Source organism: Ovis aries, chromosome 1, assembly GCF_016772045.2.
Source record: "Ovis aries strain OAR_USU_Benz2616 breed Rambouillet chromosome 1, ARS-UI_Ramb_v3.0, whole genome shotgun sequence".
NCBI lineage: Eukaryota > Metazoa > Chordata > Mammalia > Artiodactyla > Bovidae > Ovis > Ovis aries.
In genome coordinates, this window is record NC_056054.1 from 80,199,708 (window position 1) to 80,223,066 (window position 23,359).

General features: G+C 34.6%; 1 protein-coding gene across 1 annotated transcript in view; it reads right to left on the bottom strand.

Moving 5' to 3' along the window:
• The window catches only part of COL11A1 (collagen type XI alpha 1 chain), a 225,180-nt gene that overhangs the window by 53,742 nt on the left and 148,079 nt on the right, over positions 1-23,359 (bottom strand). The window contains exons 39-42 of the mRNA XM_004002244.6: positions 21,343-21,450; positions 20,854-20,943; positions 20,527-20,580; positions 5,370-5,477 (exon numbers count right to left, since the gene is read on the bottom strand). Coding sequence (XP_004002293.3) covers positions 5,370-5,477; positions 20,527-20,580; positions 20,854-20,943; positions 21,343-21,450 — 360 coding nt within the window. The remainder of the gene's footprint in view (positions 1-5,369; positions 5,478-20,526; positions 20,581-20,853; positions 20,944-21,342; positions 21,451-23,359) is intronic.

The following is a 23,359-nucleotide window of genomic DNA, read 5'->3' on the forward strand; positions in this document are numbered from 1 at the left end:
TCAAATCAAGCATTATATATTAAAAATCAGATGCTTTATGTTTTTGAAAAGTTACTGACCCTTTACATTCTGTATTGCTACTGAAATAGCTGGGCAGTGGCTGGTAGGCCTCAAAAACCATAAAATGCATTTGCTCACATGCCCAACTTCATAATATGCTTTATGTGTAGATGTTTTTCATTTTTAACAAATGTTTCATGAATTTTTCTAGATTTTGCATTTTGATTTTCTTGCTTTTGATTCAGAATTAAAGGTTGTTAGCGTCTTAAAAATTTTTCTTTATCTTTTGACAGTGGCATTATTTTGCTCTTTTAAAATTTAAGTATATTGTATAATTGAAAAAGTAGAGCCTTGGTAATGAAGATGGCAAAAATTCCTTTCCTAAAAGTGAAGACCTCATCACAGTTCTGCACAGAGTTATTTTTTGATTGTACTTGGTAGTTCTATCTTTCCTCCTGTTATACAATCTGGGAATCCATGTCATTAGTTCCTGCCTTTACATTATCCTGGCCCCACTATCTACCCCCTTCCCTGTCCCTTACCACCTCCTTTCCAAGTTTTATCTCTTGAATATATTTACTTCACTTTATCTCCACCATTAATATCTTATCCCAAAATACTAATAGCCTTCTTCTGAACTGTTGAAATACCTCCTTCCTATCTCACATCTATTCTTACTTCCAAACTATTCCCTATGTTGTAACCAGAGAGACAGATAATCTTAACAACATTCTTTAGTCAATTTACTTGTTTACCATTCCTAAGATAAAGAGCAAGCTGCTAGTGCAGTCTCCCCATTACCTGGTTTCTACTGCCTTTGCCATTGCTCTGTATTTCAGCTCCTCTAGATCTTTTTTTAAACTTGATGACATTTCCTTCCTGTTACTTGGCCTGAGCACGTGTTGTTCATTTGCCTGGAATGCCTCTAGGAGGACCCTCCACTTATTTAATTCCTCCTCATCTTTTACATTCCATCATCAATGCCCTGTCCAAGGAAAGGCTCTGACTCCAGCTGAGGTCTCTCTGTCATAATCTGATATACATCAGTACATTTCTTTATGTCATTAACCAGAGTTTGTAATTATACATGTACCTAGTGATTCTTTGATTATTTTCCAATGCTCCATCAGACAATGAACTGTGAGAGAAGAAACTGTTTATGTATTCCATTGTATCTTCCTGGCCTGTGGCCCACGATAGCCATTTAAGGAGTATTAGTTGAATTAATCTATTGCTTAATGACAAAAATTAATATCTATAAAACAATGTTTATAAGTTTATTACTTTGTTGGGTTCCATACGATCTCATTTTTCAAAACTATGTCATAATCATCATTTAATAATATCTCCATTGTCACACTGGAGACCTTTTATTTCATTCAAATTAAATATTACAATGTCACAAACCTATCTCCACTCATAAAATGTGTTATGCTATTCACAGTGAATGTCACTACTTTGAACACATCAACTGATTCAGATATTTCTCGCTAAATTGAATTTCCTTCAGAATCTGAACTCCAAAAATTGAATCTATGAGAGTATGTGTAAATTAAACAAATTAATTCTTATCTGCATTTGTTATAGTACGCATAATCGCTTGCCAGGAATCACCTGCTGTTTATTTCTTTTGATCCTAGTATGAGTAGAATCAGGGATAACCTTTCAACAGATCTATAACAATCTAAATTTAGATTCTTCATTTTACAACCCTGCAAGATGGTAAATGCCTTTCCTATTATGGATATCTTAGCCCATAACCTACACGACTACCAGAAACATCGCTGACCTCTCCTTAAGCAATGTTTATTTCATTACTTCTACTTCTTCATCAATATTAATAGCTGAATATTATATTAACACTGATAAAATTAGCTAATCATCCCCTTGTCCTTTGTTTGACTCTGTGTGAACTTAGCCTTATCCATACCCTCATCTTTTATTATAATTCACCAAATCCATCCCTTCAGATTCAAAAGCTAATTTATGCATTTATTTTCTAGTTATTAATTAATCTTTTGATGAAAACTCTGGTTTACACCCAATGATGATGATAATCCTACAAAGTGAAAGAACTACAATTTCATCTACTCATCACAAAATATTAAGGTTTTGTTTTTTGTTCAGAAATAAGGAAACAAAGGTTTAGACATATTAACATCCCAAATAATGAACAAAATAAATAATAGAACTGAGCTCCCAGCTCAATTCTTATCAGCTCAAAGCCAGCAACATTAGTTTACTCTGACATCATTACTTCCTCACTTTTCATTGATTATTTCTTATTATTTGTTAAGTAAATAAATATAAACTGAAAATGAAAGCGAAGTCATGTCCAACTCTGCAACTCCATGGACTATAGCCTACCAGGCTCCTCTGTCCATGGGATTTTCCAGGCAAGAATACTGGAGTGGGTTGCCATTTCCTTCTCCAGGGAGATAAATATAACTGCATCACAATAATAGTAATAACCAGAGGCAATGCATTAAATTTTGCTGGAACCTCCTGACTCCCTATTATTCTAAGCTCAGGCTTAACTGAAGTGTTCTGTATGCACTTATTCCACTCCTTTATCATCCGCCTTCTTTTTGAACCCCACTGAAATTACCCTGAAGTCTTGAATGCCCAATGGCCAATCCTGGTCTGTCTTATCTTTAGTTCTCACCTTTGAGTATTCTTGATCACTTACAACATTCAACAAACGAAACTCTTTTCTCTCTTGGCCTTCATGACGGTGTGCCACTGGATATATTTCATATTACTCACAGACAGTCTCTCTTGCTCTCCCTCTTACTGGATCCTTTCAGAACTCTCACCATCACAATTTTCCCTAAAGAGTCTAGATCTTTATTCTCTTCCCTCAATACTTCATCAAATGGAGACTCAATAATATAGATCCTACATCAAACTTATTCTAAATAACTCCCAGATTTGCAATCCTGACATGGATCATTCTCTCTTCAATTATATTTACATGTTCTTGAAACTGAAAATAATGTTTCCATGTATCTACACCTACTAATGCCTAATCAATTTATGGTCAATATATTGACTTCACTGTGTTTTGGATCTGGCATCCCCCCATTTGTATAGCAGTCTCAGATAGATGTATTATCCACATAGCTTCCTATCTGTAGTCCTTCAATCCAGTGCCTCCATAATACAATTAGGTTTCTTCAATAATCATTCTTTCCATCAAAATATTTCTATCAATGCACTTAGGTAGAAAAAGTTTTAGCTTTCTTTACTTTACCTGCTTTCCAGCACCCCCTATTCCTCCAAGTTTCTTATCTGGATGATTAATTTGGGGATATAGATTAGGCCAGTTATTGCCAGAGGTCATATGGATATTCATGGCTCTCGTTTTCCATTTTCTCCCTTCCAAGGTGGTTGTTTGGTAGGTAAATAGACCAAGGACTTGCCTTTCACAGATCCCTATCTTGTCTTCCCTTCTTTATCCAAGCCTTAACTTACTGATAGTTATATGACAAATTATAATACAAGTTGTTCAGAGGAGGTAAGAATCAAAATTTATATTTGGGTTTAGGAAGAGGTAAAAGGCTTCATGTAACATCTAAGCCAATGTCTCTATCAGTTTTTACTGAACTTCTGCATGGAGGTTTATGAATACTTTCACCCCACAATTCTATAAGAATGTTATGCTACTATCTTCAAACCTGTTTAATAAAAGAACAATAGAATGAACATCTTGGACTTTTTCTCATGGTGGGAATAATTGAGAGAGAATGGATGGGCAGAGCATTCTCCTTTCCCTTACGACTCATGCTATCAGCTAATACCAAAACCCAGGCCAAATCTTAGCTGTTAAAAAGGCTTTTGATCAGTAATTTCTCTTCTACATCACCAAAATAACATTATAACTTTCAATACTTTTCCATATTCTTACATTCATTTCAATATTTTACTTTTTCTTCATAAATTCTAGGTATTTAACCAAGTTAAAACTCAGAATTCAATTATCTTCAGGGAATTCTGTACTTCTCTAATAAGTATTAGATAGTCTCAATTTACACTTAAAGCAATGCATATTCTTTTTCTCTGTATACATTCTTCACTGTGCTGTGCCAAAATATGAGTGCCCTGGATTTTTGAGTGAAAATCAAAAATGTCCTGAATGAATGAAATGTCCTGAATCTATGTTTTATATCCCCTTCCAGTGCACAGTATACTATAATGGTTTTATAGACAAATCTTTAGTTTCTGAGATTGGTTAGAAATTATAGAAATTCTAACAGGGAGACAAAGAACAATTTTTTATGCTTTTCCATTAACATCTCAGAAAACAATGTATAAATTTTCTTCAAATGTATTTGAAGCTGGAAATGTATTGCTTTAAAAAATTTTCAGCAATTAAAAATGCTTTTTTCTGTCACCCCAAAATTCCACCCACTCTAATTATTCTAAGTGTTTCTAAAAGGTAGTAGATTACAGAAAAACAGTCATTGTAATTTGAAAATACTAAAAAAATCACAAACATTAATGTCAATGGACAATGAAAGCAACATGCTAAATCAGACTCAACTTGCTAAAACTAAGGCCTTAGTGATAAAAAGGTATTTTGAAGATTATAGACTTAAACTAAATTATATATGTCAAGACTTACGTATACACAATAGTATTGAACTTATATTTTTGCTTATGATGGTCAGCAACTTTTATATACATTTACTGGGTTTTTCCTTTAACCATGGAGGATGAGAGAATGCTTTAACTTTCTTTTTGAAAATTAGTATGATTAAATCAAAACAGTAACAAGATTAGGAGATAAAGCTTGATGATGAAACATAAATCTAATGAATATAATACATTGATTATTTAAATGTAAAATTTTTAAACAGGAGATATAAGATAAAATAATTGATCAGATATTTTCCACCTCTTTCACTGTAGATCAAAATATAAATTACATTAAAAAGGGCAGCCACTTCCTATGTATTTCACTTATAGACTATGAAAGTGATTGGAAATGAAGTTGTATATTGGAAATGAAATATAGTTTTGTATAGGAGTGAAAAGTGCTCATTTTTCTAACTCTATGCTGTAAAGTACAGTTTTAATCAAAAGTCCAATTTTAAAAGGACTTTTAAAAGGAGCAAAATCAGAAGCTTTTACATTAATAATATCCAATTCCCTCACAGGTATTAGGGTTTCATAAGGTGTGGAAAATGTCATCTTACTTAATTGAATTTGAAGTTTGCTGTATTATAAATACAAAAGAAGTGTGTTTACATGGCAGGCACATACGCAGGAAGAATGCAATGGAGTATGAAGAGCTAACATCCTTGAATAAAAAGTAATAACTTGTGCAGGGTGGCAGTATAATATATTTCCTCCTTGAAATTACTTACTGGGGCACCTTTCTCTCCAGCTGGACCAGGAGGACCCTGGGGTCCTGGCCGCCCTGGCAAACCAATTGGGCCAGCTGTTCCTGCTGATCCACGTTCTCCTGGTGAGCCCTAATGTAGGGGAAAAAAGGTATTTTGTTATTAAAGATGGAAAAAGAGATACTTAGGAATCACTTATTCAGTATTGACATTTTATAGTTTGTATAACATAAAAGTCACTTTCAGATAATTTTAAAATCTCAGAATAATACTCACAATTTAAAAGATTAAATTCTAGCCCCAATATTAAGCACAGATATTAAAGTTAAGAAATACTGATAGGAAGAAAAGTATTTCAAAATAATATATCTTAACATTTTAGACATTTTCTTTTTCATTTGAGTGTTCCTAATTGTTCACAATGCTTTATAAGACATAAATGCAATGGTACCTTACTATATAATTTTCTCCCTGCATTATCATGAATTGGCAGGTTACACTGTCTAAGACTAACATTTTCAAAATGATTTCTGTACTTCACATTAAACTCACTCAATCACAATGTCTAAGTCTTAAAAATAAGTTCAGAAATTGTCACTGCATTAATGTACAAATATAATTTTTTACATAATAAAGTTTAATAATCACTATCCCAGAGCTTGGACTTTTTCCAAGAAAATAAGTCCTTAAATTTATCTTAGAGTCCTATAGGGATCATTTGGTTTTATTATGAATACTAGACAGATAATTCACATTTGAGTAGATATATCCATTTGAATTTCAAAATAGATGTCATATGTTTTTATTTATTTTGCTTTAAGAATACCTAATATGTAAAATTTTAGAAAGTGTGGATTCTGCCTTCATGTTAATTATCTTATCAAACATTTTTAAAAAGTATTATTTAAAGCAAAAATAAAAGAAATGCAAACATAGATCTACTAAGTCATATAAAGCTCAAAGTTAACCTTTTACCATCTTTAATTTTCAAATGAAAACTGAAATTTCATTCAAATTTCATTCAAATTCAAATGAAAGGTAACAAGAATAATGTCTTTGGATTAAATTCAAAGTTATAATTTATTCTTTTAATTCAGAATTGAACTAAATGTGAAATATTAGAAAATATGATTTTTAGCGGATTCCCTTAATAATTAAGAAGTTTAGATAATACCATCATTTGAAAACTCAAATGATTTAAAAAGCTGGAAAATGCAGTACTTTCACATTTTTAACTAATATTATTCTGCCTATGTAATTAGAAATAATTTTATTTTACAAATATGAATTGCTGACTTTGTTCTAATTTCTATTTTTATTAGCTAGGACACTAATTACATATGAACATAAAAACAATGATAATGACAACAACTTGTGTTAACATAGTACTTTACAATTTAAAAGTCAGTTTAACATTTATTTGTCACTTTACTCCCAGAAAGATTCCATGGAGCTTTTGGTATAGCTGTAGAATCTTCCCGACCCAGGAATCAAACCGGGGTCTACTTGCACTGCAGGTAGATTCTTTACCAACTGAACTATCGGGGAAGCCCAGGAATAGAATAGCAGTCTTAAAAGATGAAGAACATAAGAAGTTAAGTGTCCTTCCAGTAATCGGGGAACTAGTCAATAGCAACCTTGACCAAGGACTCTTCCCTGGGCTTTACTCCACAAAGCCACCCATTGCTTCTCAGAAATGAAGACATTAACAACTCTCAGGGGCTATCGAATTGAAATTTCTCTAAATGTAGCACCTATTCACTTTTATTGAACTATTCCTTGATTGCAGAGGATTACAAAGTATTTCTGTCTTATACATCACCCTGCTTATTTAACTTATATGCAGAGTACATCATATGAAATGTCAGGCTGGATGAAGCACAAGCTGGAATCAAGATTGCTGGGAGAAATATTAATAACCTCAGATACGCAGATGACACCACCCTTATGGCAGAAACTGAAGAAAAACTAAAGAGCCTCTTGATGAAAGTGAAAGAGGAGAGTGAAAAAGTTGGCTTAAAATTCAACATTCATAAAACTAAGACCATGGCATCTGGTCCCATCACTTCATGTCAAACAGATGGGCAAACAATGGAAACATTGAGAGACTTTTTGCGGGGAGAGGCTCCAAAATTGCTGTAAATGGCAACTGTAGCCATGAAATTAAAAGACACTTGCTCCTTGGAAAAAAAGCTATGACCAACCTAGACAGTGTATTAAAAAGCAGAGACATTACTTTGCCAGCAAAGTTCTGTCTAGTCAAGCTCTGGTTGTCCAATAGTCATGTATGGATGTGAGACTTGGACTGTAAAGAAAACTGAGCACCAAAGAATTGATGCTTTGAACTGTAGTGTTGGAGAAGACTCTTGAGAGTCCCTTGGACTGCAAGAAGATCCAACCAGTCCATTCTAAAGGAGATCAATCCTGAATATTCACTGGAAGGACCGATGCTGAAGCTGAATTTCTAATACTTTGGCCACCTGATGCGAAGAGCTGACTCACTGGAAAAGACCCTCATATTGAATAAGATAGAAGGCAAAAGGAAAAGAGGGTGGTAGAGGATGAGATGGTTAGATAGTATCACTGACACAATGGACATGAATTTGAGCAAACTCCACGAGAGAGTAAGGTACAGTGAAGCCTGGCATTCTGCAATCCTTGGGGTCAAAAAGTGTTAGATAAGACTTAGAAATTGAACAACAACAAATATACAGAAGTCTAAATAGTTTGAGTTGATGCATTTTTTAAGAACATATTTATCCTTTATCTTCTCAGAAAAATATTAATATAATCACACTCAATAAATTTTTTATTTTACTTTACATTTTAGATTGTTACGTGAAAATTGTTTCTTTGTGAAAATTGTTTCTATGTGAAAATACTAAATCTCTCATTATCCCTCTAAGACGACATGCCCATTTTTACATCTGATTTTTTGGTCCCATTTATCTTCTACCTTGGACAGTCCTTGGTCTTTTCCTGTACTGTTAAAATTCCAACCATTCTTTATGCTCAGGATGACAATCTCCTCTCTCCAAAGTTGTATTATTCTAAGAATTTAAATCATGAGACATCATTCTAAATATTCCTTACACAGTTACCATTATATCCTAAGTTTTCTACTATTATTTTCTAAAGGCATTAATATAGCATTTGTAACTGAATTTTGTCCTGTAAATACTCATGATTTGATTTCTAAAGCTTAAAATAATAACTATATGTATTATATAACTATAAATAATAATATACTTAAGAACATAATGATATGATTAGATATATGCACTGGTCTTTTATAGATTATGGATATGTTAAAAAATTTAATTCCTAAATAAACTCATGTGTAGTCAGTAGAAATTTATCAAATTTGCAGATGAATATCAATTGAATATATACTTTCCACAGAGGATGTGGTATATAATTGAGAAATATGTATTATCTTAACAGGACACATTATAATTGACACATGAAAATAACTCACAGCTTTTATTTAAGAAAAGAATGCTTGTTTATTTTGTAGTGAAGTATATTTAATATCCAAAAATAAGCAAATAAATATTTTCACATATATCAAGCAGAGAAATAATGCTAATTTGAATCATTGATAATATGTATAGTTGGTAGATATAATATACTATCTTTATTGCAAACTTTACTATTTTAATTACTCCCTGAAGCATTCCTAATATTAAATTTCAGATTGCCATCTTGCTTGTGAAACCTGCAGTAAGATTAACAATAAAAACATTTTGCTTCCTTGAAGTTAAAAAAAATTGCTTATAATCTTGTCACAGCTCATTAACTATGAAACAGTGGATTAAAACAAGAAGAGACATTTCCAATGAATATTTGCGCCCTAAAGTACAACTGCAATTTCCTTTCCCATTAGTTATTTCAAATCTACTATGTCTAGATATTTTTGATAACAGCATATTCTACAATGATTTTATATTACATATCTATAAATGGAAAAGTGAAAATCTCTGATGATACCTACTGATTAAACACATGCTATTACAAACTTATGAATCTTATTTAAATATTCCTAAGTCATCTTTTAAAAGAATAAGTCTTATGAATCCTTTAATCCCAGTTGAATCAGTTAAGAAAGTTCATTAAAAATGAAAATTTAAACCCACTATCAAAAAGAGAACCATTTACACATTTAACAAAAATATAGAGAGACTCTACTCTCTTGTGACTCAGATGGAATACAAAATGTATTATGGCAGGTATCAGCCCTTAAGAAATTCACACTGTAAATGCAATTTTTCCATTAAGTATAGACATTTATAGCTACAGAATTTATTGCATTGCTCTATAACTGGCTATAGTGAAGAACAGAGAGCTTTATATTTGTCAGATAAATGAACGATTACATCTAAGAGGAATACTTTGAGTTTAAACATAGTTTAAATGGATCATGATAGTCTCACAAAGGTAACAGTTTTGCTTGTTTTTTATATTGATCTACAGCCCTTCAAGTTCTGACTGGCACATAGCAAGCCCTAAGTAAAGGTGTCAACTGTATATATGATCTTTTCCTTTTCAGCACTGAAACCACTAGTTTTCCCACCTTGAATAAACTGATTAAATTTTATTTGGCTCAATTTTCTCTCAATAAAATGGAAACAACAATAATTTGCCCTCTGTTTTTTTCTGCTATTAATGTATTGATACATCTAAAGTCTGTCTTAAACTTTGAAGCAACAGATGTCGGAGTACTGTACATGAACAGCTTTAATTCAAAAGTAGATATGCAATCTCAAATGACTATAGAAGTGAAATTTTATAAAAGAGAAAAGTAGGATAAAAATTGATATGCAGTATATCTAAGACCACATCGTTAAGTACAGAATTTTTCCCACAAAATAGTATATTTAATCCTAATTTAACATTTTGTTTACGTACTCAACGATATAGCAGTGATACTGTCCCATCAAAACTGCTTAACTGGAGAGAAAAAGAGGCTACAAGCTGCAAAAATATTTCCTCAATTTAAATTGCAATGGACACAAGAGAAATTAAAATCTTCCCAGGTGGCACTAGTGGCAACCAACCCCCGGGCCAGTGCAGGACACTTAAGAGATGTGGGTTCCATCTTTGGGTGGGGAAGATCCCCTGGAGAAGGAACTGGCAACCCACTCCCCTATTTCTCCCATGGACAGAGGAGCTGACAGGCTCCACAGGGTCACAGAGCCAGACACAACTGAAGTGGCTTAGCACAGCAAAGGTGTGTAAGGAATTACAAAAATTATGATGGCCATAATATCAGTAAGTATTCTGTTACTTTAATACTAAATAGCAAGCACTAACTCAAGATTGGACATTTGCCTATTTTTTAAAGATGGAGGAATTTACATTTTTCTAATCAGTGACCTTTCTTTAAGTTTGTGTTAGCTTTATCGTCTTCTGAAGTCCTCTTCCCTAAACTTTGCAATGGTAATACAATAAAAGTCAACAGCATCAGCTTATTTCCTTGGAGCAGTGAGAACAGTGATTATTTTTCTAAGTCTTCACACACAGGAGAACACCAGATAAATATTTTCTGTTATGTTCACTAGGTGTTTCATATTCTGAGGAGCATTTGTAAAGGAAAAAAGGTAATCAGAGAAATCATCTCATCTATATTCAGTTAAAAGGCATCCCACTAGAGAGAAGAAAAATAAATAAATAAATACAAGTTCTTAGGAACAGAGCTAGCTACACAAGTAAGAAGCAAAAAAAGAAAAAAAGTCTAGCACTTTTTTTAAAGCCAAGTTAATCTTCATGGCAAAACTAGTTTGAAGTAATTCTCACTCTCCAGATTACATGTATTTGAGATCAGATAAGCTGAAAATTGATGATTTTGAACTGCGGTGTTGGAGAAGACTCTTGAGAGTCCCTTGGGCTGCAAGGAGATCCAATCAGTCCATTCTGAAGAAAATCAGTCCTGAATATTCATTGGAATGACTGATGCTGAAGCTGAAACTCCAATACTTTGGCCACCTGATGCAAAGAACTGACTCATTGTATAAGACCCTGATGCTGGGAAAGATTGAAGGCAGGAGAAGGGGACAACAGAGGATGAGATGGTTGGATGGCATCACCGACTCAATGGATATGAGTTTGAGTAAACTCCGGGAGCTGGTGATGGACAGGGAAGCCTGGCGTGCTGCAGTCCATGGGGTAGCAAAGAGTTGGACATGACTGAGAGACTGAACCGAACTGACTGAAGCTGAAAATTCAGATAAAATATCAAGCATTACTAGAATTTAAAACATAAGTACTGAATGGCTAAGTGAAAGTCTTACAATGCCTCAGTCTTCAGTCACTGCTCCCACACCACCTCTCTACTTGATTAATCCTGCTTGCATGCCCCCTAAGGTCTAAGGATGCCAATATAGAAAGTGTACTTCATCTTTCGAAAGAATAACATGTGATCCATTTAGTAAGTGAAATCCTTCTAAAACTTGTCTAGCTCCTTGTTTGAGGAATAAGTAAAGTGCCAGTAAAGAATAAGGTTCTCTGGAATAGGAGGTGGGGAAATAGTAGAATAGGAATTATGATAAGAAGGGCATATACAGTTCTAAAGAAGAGACAATAAGAGGAAGAAATAATAGCACATAGAGAGAATAAGAATCGTCAGAGGACAGTAATGAAATAGAAGTCACAGAAAAGAGACAAAGACTGATACATTGCACAGTTGTGAAATCTTGGATATTTACCTTCTAGCAGCTACATATCTGGCCCCTCTCATACACATTCTCCATATTAATTCCAACTTTTCTAAGGGGTAGGGGTGAGAGTGAGAAATGTGGTTGTAAGGATAAAGGGCTTTTAATAGCAGACTATTATATATTTTTTAAATTCTCCTCATTTTTAGAGAAATAAATGTTTGCAATGAGGCTTTTTTAAAAATTATTATTATTTTCATCTTCTGGCAATGCCACACAGCACATGGGATCTTAGTTCCCTGACCAGGGATCAAACTTGTGCCCCCAGCATTGGCAGATCAGAGTCTTATTCACTGGACCGTCAGGAAAGTCCTTGAGGGGATTTTTCTTATCAGAGAAAGAAAAATATGAGGGAGAGATTATTTAGGGAATACATTTTCCTTAATTTGTTATATGAAATATATCAGTGGTAAATGCAATCTGAGAGCTTGTTTGCATAATCTATTTGTATATACTGCATGTTAACATACATATAAAATGTTTACTTAGTCTGTGTTTAACAAATGAAAAAAGTGCTGTGCTGCCTTCCTCTCTTGCTGTTCAGCCACTTGCTTCTTCCTGCCTTCTGTTTGAATCAAGATATCCATTTAGTCAGTAAACCCCTTGAGAGGAGAAAACATGCCCTCCTTTGATGGGCATCTGTTACCAGCTTTTGTGTATATCATCAGGCATACAGAGAGCATTTGGTTTAGGCCAGACTTTAGAAGTCCAAAGGAACAGTATCGCATTGGGATAGTTTTGTTTGGCTTGAGTGGGAGCACTAAAACCTGCTTCTCAATATGCATATATTCCTAGTAGCTAGACCTTCAGAGAGCTTTGATGATGAAATGCCAGTATTTTGCTAAGAGGACTAAAATAGTATTGAACACTTCAAGACTAAGTCAAACTCATAAAAAACTTGCATTTCATAGATAAAACTGATTTTTATTTGTATTTTGAACTCTAACATAATTCCTTTAGGGAAAAATCATTGTTTTTACCTTCCTTTCTTTGTTCTTTTAATAGATTAATAAATTGTTTTATTTATTTCACATCCATCTTCTTCAGTAAACCATAAGCTCTATGCAGGAAATGTCCATTTAATGAATCTGTAAAACTTCAGCTTAATAGATTGAATGGCATATTCATTATTTAATTACAGTTTTTCATAGGAAAGGACTTACAGCAGCTTACAAGGAAGACATAACTAAAAGATAATATAAATAAGAAATGTTAAAAAAAAGAAATGTAGGTAAGAAAAAGAAATAAGCAAGTAACTTTTTATTGGCAAAAAGCAGGACTATCAATATTAGTAATCTAAAAATTCATACTAGAGACCGAGTTTAGAGACTATGCTTTTCCTAAATGTAGATTACGATCCATGGATGGTTAACGAAGTCAGTGTAACAGATCTTGACTAGTTAGAACTGGACATGGAACAACAGACTGGTTCCAAATAGGAAAAGGAGTACATCAAGGCTGTATATTGTCACCCTGCTTATTTAACTTATATGCAGAGTACATCATGAGAAACACTGGACTGGAAGAAGCACAAGCTGGAATCAAGATTGCCGGGAGAAATATCAATAACCTCAGATATGCAGATGACACCACCCTTAAGGCAGAAAGTGAAGAGGAACTAAAATGCCTCCTGATGAAAGTGAAAGAGGAGAGTGAACAAGTTGGCTTAAAGCTCTCAACATTCAGAAAACAAAGATCATGGCATCTGGTCCCATCACTTCATGGGAAATAGATGGAGAAACAGTGGAAACAGTGTCAGACTTTATTTTTGGGGGGCTCCAAAATCACTGCAGATGGTGATTGCAGCCATGAAATTAAGACACTTACTCCTTGGAAGGAAAGTTATGACCAACCTAGATAGCATATTGAAAAGCAGAGACATTACTTTGCCAACAAATGTCCATCTAGTCTAGGCTGTGGTTTTTCCATTAGTCATGTATGGATGTGAGAATAGGACTGTGAAGAAAGTTGAGCACTGAAGAATTGATGCTTTTGAACTGTGGTGCTAGAGAAGACTCTTATGAGTCCCTTGGACTACAAGGAGACAACCAGTCCATCCTAAAGGAGATCAGTCCTGGGTGTTCATTGGAAGGACTGATGCTGAGGTTGAAACTCCAATACTCTGGCCTCCTCATGTGAAGAGTTGACTCACTGGAAAAGACCCTTATGCTGGGAGGGATTGGGGGCAGGAGGAGAAGGGGACGACAGAGGATGAGATGGCTGGATGGTATCACCAACTCAATGCATATGAGTTTGGGTGAACTCCAGGAGTTGGTGATGGTTAGGGAGGCCTGGTGTGCTGCGATTCATGGGGTTGAAAAGCGTTGGACACAGCTGAGTGACTGAACTGAACTGAACTGAGCATTTTGAAAAAGTAATTATAATAAGATGTACTATATAATAGTAAGGTACATTATATGTACTTTTTGTGTAGAATTGAATGCAAAAAGTTACAAAATAGTCATAAAGCAAGAAGTTATCTTCTCTACTGTGTTCCAAATTTGAATTTCTTGTTTCTGTAAGCCATAGAAAAAAAAAGAAATTTAATTTTTGTAACAATTAAAAGAAAAAAGAGATTTCTTCAGAGAATACTCATTATAAGAGCCCTGCATAAAAGTGTCCCATATCCTTGAATAGATGCTTTTGGTTGATGCAACTCTACACATTATAGTTTGTCTAAATACAAGCCAATAGCATCATAGCTAGACCTATCAGAGTTCAGTGAATCATTTCTGTAGGCTATCATAACAATTTGATACAAGTAGTATGGCCTATGTTTCCAAATGAATAGATTATGAATAAAAGAATAGATGTAAAAAATTTATGAATGGATACACACAAATATAGATGGATGACTATTAAATATATTTTGCTTTGTGTGGGTCTGAATATATTGAAAAGCTCTGATATTTCAATGTCACATTTTTTATCAACATTGCAAAATAGAGTGTACTATCTTTCTTGACAAAGAAGTCAGCTTTCCTTACTCATTGTTTTTACTATCAATTGCAACATCCATTGGATCATCAAAAAGGCAAGAAAGTTCCAGAAAAACATCTACTTCTGCTTTATTGACTATACCAAAGCCTTTAATTGTGTGGATCACAAAAAACTCTGGAAAATTCTTAAAGAGATAGGAATACCAGACCACCTGACCTGCCTCCTGAGAAATTTGTATGCAGGTCAGGAAGCAAGAGTTAGAACTGTACATGGAACAACAGACTGGTTCCAAATTGGGAAAGGAGTATGTCAAGGCTGTATATTGTCACCGTGCTTGTTTAACTTATATGCAGAGTACATCATGTGAAATACTGGGCTGGATGAAGCATAAGCTGAAATCAAGGCTTCTGGGAGAAATATCAATAACCTGAGATATGCAGATGACACCACCCTTATGGCAGAAAGTGAAGAGGAACTAAAAAGCCTCTTGATGAAGGTGAAAGAGGAAAGTGAAAAAGTTGGCTTAAAACTCAACATTCAGAAAACTAAGATCATGGCATTCAGTCCCATCAGTTCATGGCAAATAGATGGGGAAACAATGGAAGCAGTGGGATACTTTATTTTTGGGGGTTCCAAAATCACTGTAGATGGTGACTGCAGCCATCAAATTAAAAACACTTGCTCCTTGAAAGAAAAGCTATGACCAGTCTAGACAGCATATTAAAAGCTCTGGTTTTTCCAGTAGTCATGTAAGGATGTGAAAGTTGGGCTAGAAAGAAAGCTGAGAGCTGAAGAATTGATGCTTTGGAACTGTGGTATTGGAGAAGATTCTTGGGAGTCCCTTGGACTGCAAGGAGATCCAACCAGTCCATCCTAAAGGAAATCAGTCCTGAATATTCATTGGAAGGACTGATGCTGAAGCTGAAACTCCAATACTCTGGCCACCTGTTGTAAAGAACTAACTCATTGGAAAAGACCCTGATGCTGGGAAAGATTAAAGGCAGGAGGTGAAGGAGATAACAGAGGATTAGATGTCAGTATCACCAACTCGATGGACATGAGTTTGAGTAAGCTCTGGGAGTTGGTAATGGACAGGGAAGCCTGGTGTGCTGCAGTCCACGGGGTGGTAAAGAGTCAGACATGATTGAGTGACTGAACTAAGCAAGATGATACCATAAATCTTCTAAAAAAAATGAGAATTACCATTAACAAATTTTCTGAATAAATTATAGTTTTCATCTAGAGAATCAAAAATTTTTGGTCTAAATCTTGGTAATTTGAAATAAAAAAATTCAAAATCAAACTTCACATGCATGTACTTGATTTAAATGGAATAAACTAAGGCTTGTTTAGCATTTGTTATGGAGTAGGAGTAGAATACTTGAGTAGGTAGCCATTTCCTTCTCCAGAGGATCTTCCCAACTGAGGGACTGAATCCACATCTCCTGCATTGGCAGGCAGATTTTTTTACCATATGAGCCACCAGGAAAGTCCCTTCACTTCACTTTTATTTCATGGAGTAGGAACCTCATCATGGATCTCTTTACAATATTTTATAGAAATTATAATAGCATAAAACATAATCAATGTGGATGATGTCTTTCCTTTTAGTGGTTCATTTTCCAACTTTGAAGAATTTTAATTTGTTGATGCCTATAGACTTGGATATGTTAATTTATTGTAAGAATAGATTTTAATTCCAAATAAATAAACTCACAGTCAGCATTTGTAGAACATTTCTATCAGCAAAGTATAAAAGCGTTTTAAAATCTTTTGTTACTACTAAAAGGCTTTGAGCTTTTATATGAGAGTTTAGTGTTTGTCGTTGTTCCTGACCAGATGAAATTGACCAAGGCATCACTAAACTGTCACTCCCACAAGGACACAAGCTTGAAGTCATCATTCTGTTTTCATCTTCCTCACTACCCACATCCAGTCTTAGGAATAAATCCTACTAAAGTGTCTGCCTGCAATGCCGGAGACCCGGGTTTGATCCCTGGGTCAGGAAGATCCCCTGGAGAAGGAAACGGCAACCCACTCCAGTATTCTTGCCTGGGAAATCCCATGGACGCAGGAGCCTCGGGACCTATAGTCACGGAGTCACAAAGAGTTGGACACGACTGAGCGACTTCACTTTCATTTTCTCTTTCATCCTGCCTTCCTAGTGTTTGTTCCATCTGCACTGGCCACTGACTTCCTACTGCCTTATATTGGTTCACTCTTTTATCATGACATTGATCACTGAAATTTTATGCTCAACAAGTCCCTATCCTCTTTGCTATATATATTATACACTAATGACAACTTTTCCTCTAAAACTTTATTAAATTTTTTTACTCCAAAACACTTTATTGTAGTTTTCATAATCCACTTACTCGAAAAACTCCAGATCTTCAAATTATTTCGGTTTGGCATTTTAGAGCTTCAGTAATCACATGACATATATTTTTGCATTACATTATGAAAGTATGTAGCAGAGTACTTGCATCCTAGAAAGAATTCATCATCGTTTAGTCCTTCTCTAAGGTGCCCGCTTTGGTAAGACCAGATGTTCCCTAAACACCTTATTCCTTTCCTGATATCATTCTCTTGATCTTACATAGTTTTGTAATCTTCTATACTCTGTGAAGTCAAATTCAAGGACCACTTCCTGCCTGACACTTCTACTGATTTCTCTTCCCCTGCCCTTGAATAATTAATATTTGTTGTTTGTATATCATTAGGCATTTAATCACTGGCTGACTTATAGTGTTATTTAGTTTCAAGTCTCTTAAAGGTGTATATTCTGTGCAGCTTAATTGTACACTGGGAAGTATGTAGAAATCGCCAAATAAACAATTGTTGATGCTAAATGAATAAATATTAGATCTTTTAAAAATCATATTTACCATGTTCTATCAAATGTAACCAGATAATCAATTTATATCCTGTTATATCTCTATCTCCTGGCCATATTATATACCTCATAAATATATTAATTTCAACTGTCCAAAGAGCTGGGATAACATGTTTGCTTGGGTCCTAAAAATAACTTAAAACAACTTAAACTCATGATTCAGGTTTCACAGATGCATCACCACTGATCTTAAAAATAATGAATCCATATTACAAAATAAAATTCACTTTAGAATCTAAAGTTCTGGGTAAATAGATTGCATTGCAATGAAAATTTTGAAGATTCTACCTATGCTCAAAGTGGCTTCCAGTTGGCTTAGTGATAAAGAATCCACCTGCCAATGCAGAAGTCACTGAAATGTGGTTTTGATCCCTGCGTCTGGAAGATACTCTGGAGGAAAAAATGGCAACCCATTTCAGTATTCTTGCTGGGATAATCTCATGTACAGAGGAGCTTAGTGGGCTACAGTTCACAGGGTCGCAAAGAGTCAGACACAACTGAGCATGCATGTAAACATCTATGCTCAAGTTTAAGCACTTCTGTCTTATTCAACTATTTTTCCTACTAGGGCTACCACCATTAACTTATCAGGGTATCTTAAAATGTTCTATATTTTTATGAATATTAAATATTATTTTTCTTTTAAAAAAATCTTTATCAGATATCCATACCACCATAATCATTGTACTATGACATTTGTATGATCTCAGATTAAATATAATGTTAATCAATCTGCCAAAGATTGTATTGTTATTTTCTTAGTATTATTTTATGTTGTACACTTCTCTGGTGGCTCAGATGGTAAAGCGTCTGCCTGCAATGTGGGAGACCCAGGTTCGACCCCTGGGTCAGGAAGACCCCCTGGAGAAGGAAATGGCAACCCACTCCAGTCTTCTTGCCTGGGAAATCCCATGGACGCAGGAGCCTGGTGGCCTACAGTCCACGGGGTTGCAAAGAGTTGGACACGACTGAGCGACTTCACTTTCACATGTTGTACACACTTAACTCCAATATCAGGATGTATGATAAATTTAAATAGGGAGATATGGAATGATTATATTGACAGCACTGTGCTGTGAATGGAACCAAAATAATTCAAGGAACTTACAGTCTTAATGAAAGAGACAACCAAACATATGCCAATGCAATTTCTAAAATATAAATCATAACAAAGAAAACAAAGGGTGAAGAAATTTCTCTAATATATGAAATGGAGGCAAACTGTCCAAAGATGACCTTATGGAGATTTAATGTTTAAACTTGATCTCTATAGATGAGTAGGATTTTTTTTCAAATAGAGATAGGAAAAATGGGGTTTCTTGGAAGAAGAAAAGTATATTCTCAGCAAAGTGCAAAAATTGTGTTAGTATGATAAACAAGAAGTCCAATGCATTAAATCAGGTAGAATTAGAATGTAGGCTTTCAGGGAAATAAAATAGATGATAGTGATGGCAATCAAATTTTGAAGAAACTTCTTGGTCATAATGAGGAGTTTGGTTTCCAAAGACAGTGTGGGACCATGACAAATGTATAAGCAGAAAAACGGCACTGTTAAGGATGTGTATTCCCTGGTGGCTCAGACAGTAAAGAATCTGCCTTCAGTGCAGGAAGTCTGGGTTCAATCCTTGGGTTGGGAAGATCCCCTGTAGATGGGAATGGCTACCCACTTCAGTATTCTTGCCTGGAGAATTCCATGGACAAAGGAGTCTGGTAGGCTCTTGCCTAGAGTGTTCCATAGACAGAGGAGCCTGGTGGGTTATGTATGGTACATGGGGTCGCAAAGAGTCAAACATGACTAAGCAACTGACATTAAGCTATAATTCTAGAATCAGTGGGCAAAACCAACTGAAGAGAGTAAAAATGGAGTCAGGAGGTAGGTTAAGACACTATTAAGCAAGGCGAGAAAGGAAAGAGTCTGAACAAAGGTGATGGTAGTGGAAACAGAGAAAGGGGGACAAATTAAAGAAATATTTTGGAGGTGGAGCTAATATGACTTCCGTGTGTTATATAAGGAAGTTAAGAGGAGAATTTAGGCAATTTTCAGCTTTTTAGATTGGTGAAACAAAAGGGAGAATGAGAAGAAACCTCTAAAAATGATAGCTCGGCTATTGGTAACTTCACAGATGAGAATGAAAGTAAAATTATGGAAAAAAACAAAGGCTGTATTTAATGCTTTCTGAGGGATTGATACATATCCCAAGAAAATAAAAATCTAATATTTACTTATTTGCCAATTATTTCATAAGGTTACAATGACTAATGCAATCTAGATAACAAATAAAGTGGATACACGCCTTTCATATTTATGGGGTTTTTTTAAAATAAACATTAATAAAATTCAAGTACTCAGAATCAGACAAATTATTATTTATTTTCTCAGGTATTTCAAGAGGCAAGATAGTACCTTTCACCTCCTGACAGCAGCGGTAAAATAAATATTTTCAATCATCTAGGCACCTCTGTTTCTGCACTCATGAGAGCATGCAATTAGTAGAGACCAGGCATTGACTGATTTGATTGACATATGTTTATTTTCTCTTCCACACACTGTGGGATCACAGCATGAGAGTAATGAAAGAAGTGCTGTAATTTGCAACTATGGATTGCATGGCTATTTTATAATCATACTTACTACTGGACCTGGTGGGCCCTGGGGACCTTCTCCTCCTTTCAGTCCAGGTGCACCCTGGGAAAAGTGAAAAGCAAAGAAAATGAATTGATACAAATTGAATATAAATAAGAGGTGATATATGACTGAAATAATGAGAATGTTAGGAAGTGATTCCAGACACAAATATATTAATCTATTGATCTATGTTTTTCCACAACCAGTGCATATGCTCACATATTTCCCTTTAATTACTCATGAATCTTTATTTAGTTGAGACCAAAAGAATGCCTCTAAAAGGCAATTTTATTTGCATGCTATTTACATGTTTCATTAATATGTTCATTATACCTGAGCTCCAGGAAGCCCTCTTTCACCTGGGAAACCACGTAGTCCTGCTGGTCCATCTTTTCCTGAGACACCTTGAGGACCTGGGTCACCCTAAGGAATATAATATACATCCATCATAGGAAGTAAACTTACATGCTCCCAAAAGCAAAGCTAATTACCTCAAACCTAGTGTGAGTAAAGTTTGAATATCATTTAATGATGAGAGTAGTGTGTGGAATGTCACATACATTAAAATGAACTAACCACTATCTACAGCTGAGTGTACATGAATGGGTGGTTTTATGGTCAATGAAGCTAAATGTTCTCATATTTTTGTTCAGTCATGACTTGAAGTACAATAAACTGAATATTTTACTAAGATATCTTTCTGACATTCATTTAAATACTACACCAATGTTTAGAGAATCTACAGACAAGTAAAGAGAAGCTATAGTAGAAAGCAAATGGGTGATTTCAGCCAAGAAAATTCCAACAGCATGGTATATGTACCTTTGCACCTTCTTTTCCTGCAGCACCAGGAAGACCTTGCTCCCCAGGAGGGCCAGGAGGGCCAGGATGTCCACGTTCACCTATTGGACCAGTCTCACCAGTTGGTCCCTAGAGTAGATAAACAAATTTCATCAGATTTCTCTTTTATTTTTTGGCAAAGATAACAAATATCACTCCCTTTCACAAAGGTATATCATTTTCAAATTATTTTCATGGTGTCCTACAAAATTGCATATAAAGCATTGAAAGTAAAATACTTGATAGAAGTCTGAAAGATTAGTATAATCTTGATTAAAATCTGAGTGTGTAAAGGGAATATATAGATAAATTTAAAGAGCTGTTTTCTTTGTTTAATACCAGATTTTTTCAGAGTGAAGTCAGTCTAAATATTGTTAAAAACCATTTTATCATTATAATTTCATCTCCTTCCCTCTTTTTATATAAGATGTCAAGTAAATTTAAAAATAAAAGAGGCATTATTAATACCAAACTGGTAGTTAGTCAGTGACTCACTGCTTGATAATAAGCTCAAGTTCCCCGGAACCGACACAACCAAAGTGGTTCTCCTTGGAATTTCCATGATTGGAGACCTTCCAATTGTAAATTTACATTGATTTGATAGTCTAGAGAATGTGTCAGGGGATCCTAAAAACCATGGATTTCAGCTGGCAATTCCTTCAGGCCAAAGACTATAACAAATAGCCCACTGCCTTAAACTGCTGCAAATGCCAAAGAGAAAAATGTCAGGTCATTTATGTATCCCCTGAGTCATGCCATTCTGTGGTGCTAGACTTTAATGAGCTTTCAAGTGTAAATAGAGAATGGTCACCAGTCTCTCTCTATCTCTGCTTAGAATAAAGTGAAGAATATATAAAGGGAAATTTTCCAGATGCTAATGTTGTTAAACAGTCCAGTGTGTTACTTAAATTGCTTATAGGTTATCATTCTCTCTTATTTTTCTAAAACTGCAACAGATTCTTACCTTTTGGTCTTGGATTAGGAAAAAAAAAAACACATCTACCCCAAATTTGGGTATATCTATCTAGATTTAAATTCTTTTAATTATGTATTACTGAAAGCCCTCAACTTATCATTAATGTGCAAGCATTTCTCCCCAAAGGAAGTTTTCCTTAAACATCAATCAGAATTTCAATGTAATGGCTATCACCAAGACAAAAATGAACAGTGCTTTACATGAATGTACAAATAAAAAAGAGCGGATATCAAGTATTGCAATCAATATTGCTCCTATTAAATCACTTCCTATGTCCTAACATGAAAATATGATTAAATCTGATATAGGCTATTGAATTTTCTTATTTAAAGGACCAATGAAGAAAAATTATCCAATGAAGATGCATAATCATAATACATCTGCTATTTTTATGCCTTAAAGTAAGAGGACAGAAAGGACATGATTTCAGAAACCAGATGTTTGCATTAGGCAGAGATAAACTTTCAAAAATGCGAGGATCTGAAAATTTCAGTTAAACCTCAAGCTGTTTACATTCTAGTCAGGGCCCTAATTCTACTTCTGTTGATAAGTGACATAATAGGAATCATTCTTTTAGTTAAATTTCACAGAAAATTGTTTTGAAGTCATTTGGAATAAAGAAAAACAAAAGTATTTTAGAGGCTTTATAAAATTGATAGGCAATTAATTAAAAGAAAGGCTCAACATATACACACAGAGAAGTATGCAAAAAGAGTATCATGGACACTGTCTTTTCGTTGATAAAGTAGCAAACAGAAATTCCTTTGGTTCAAGATTGAGCTCTGAAATTAAAAGGATCAGCCAATCCAAGAATTCTTCATTTTTGCTTCTATTACACATATTCCTAGAAAGAAGATACATATTTTGTTTCTGTGTTGTGTGTGTGTGTGTGTGTGTGTGTGTGTGTAATGTTTTGAGATAACAAAGTATTAAGAACTAATTATAGGCCGAGAAAAGACTATTTAAAGCAATTAAGTAATTAAGACACTTTACTGCTCTGGCTCTTTTGCTACAGTTTGTAAG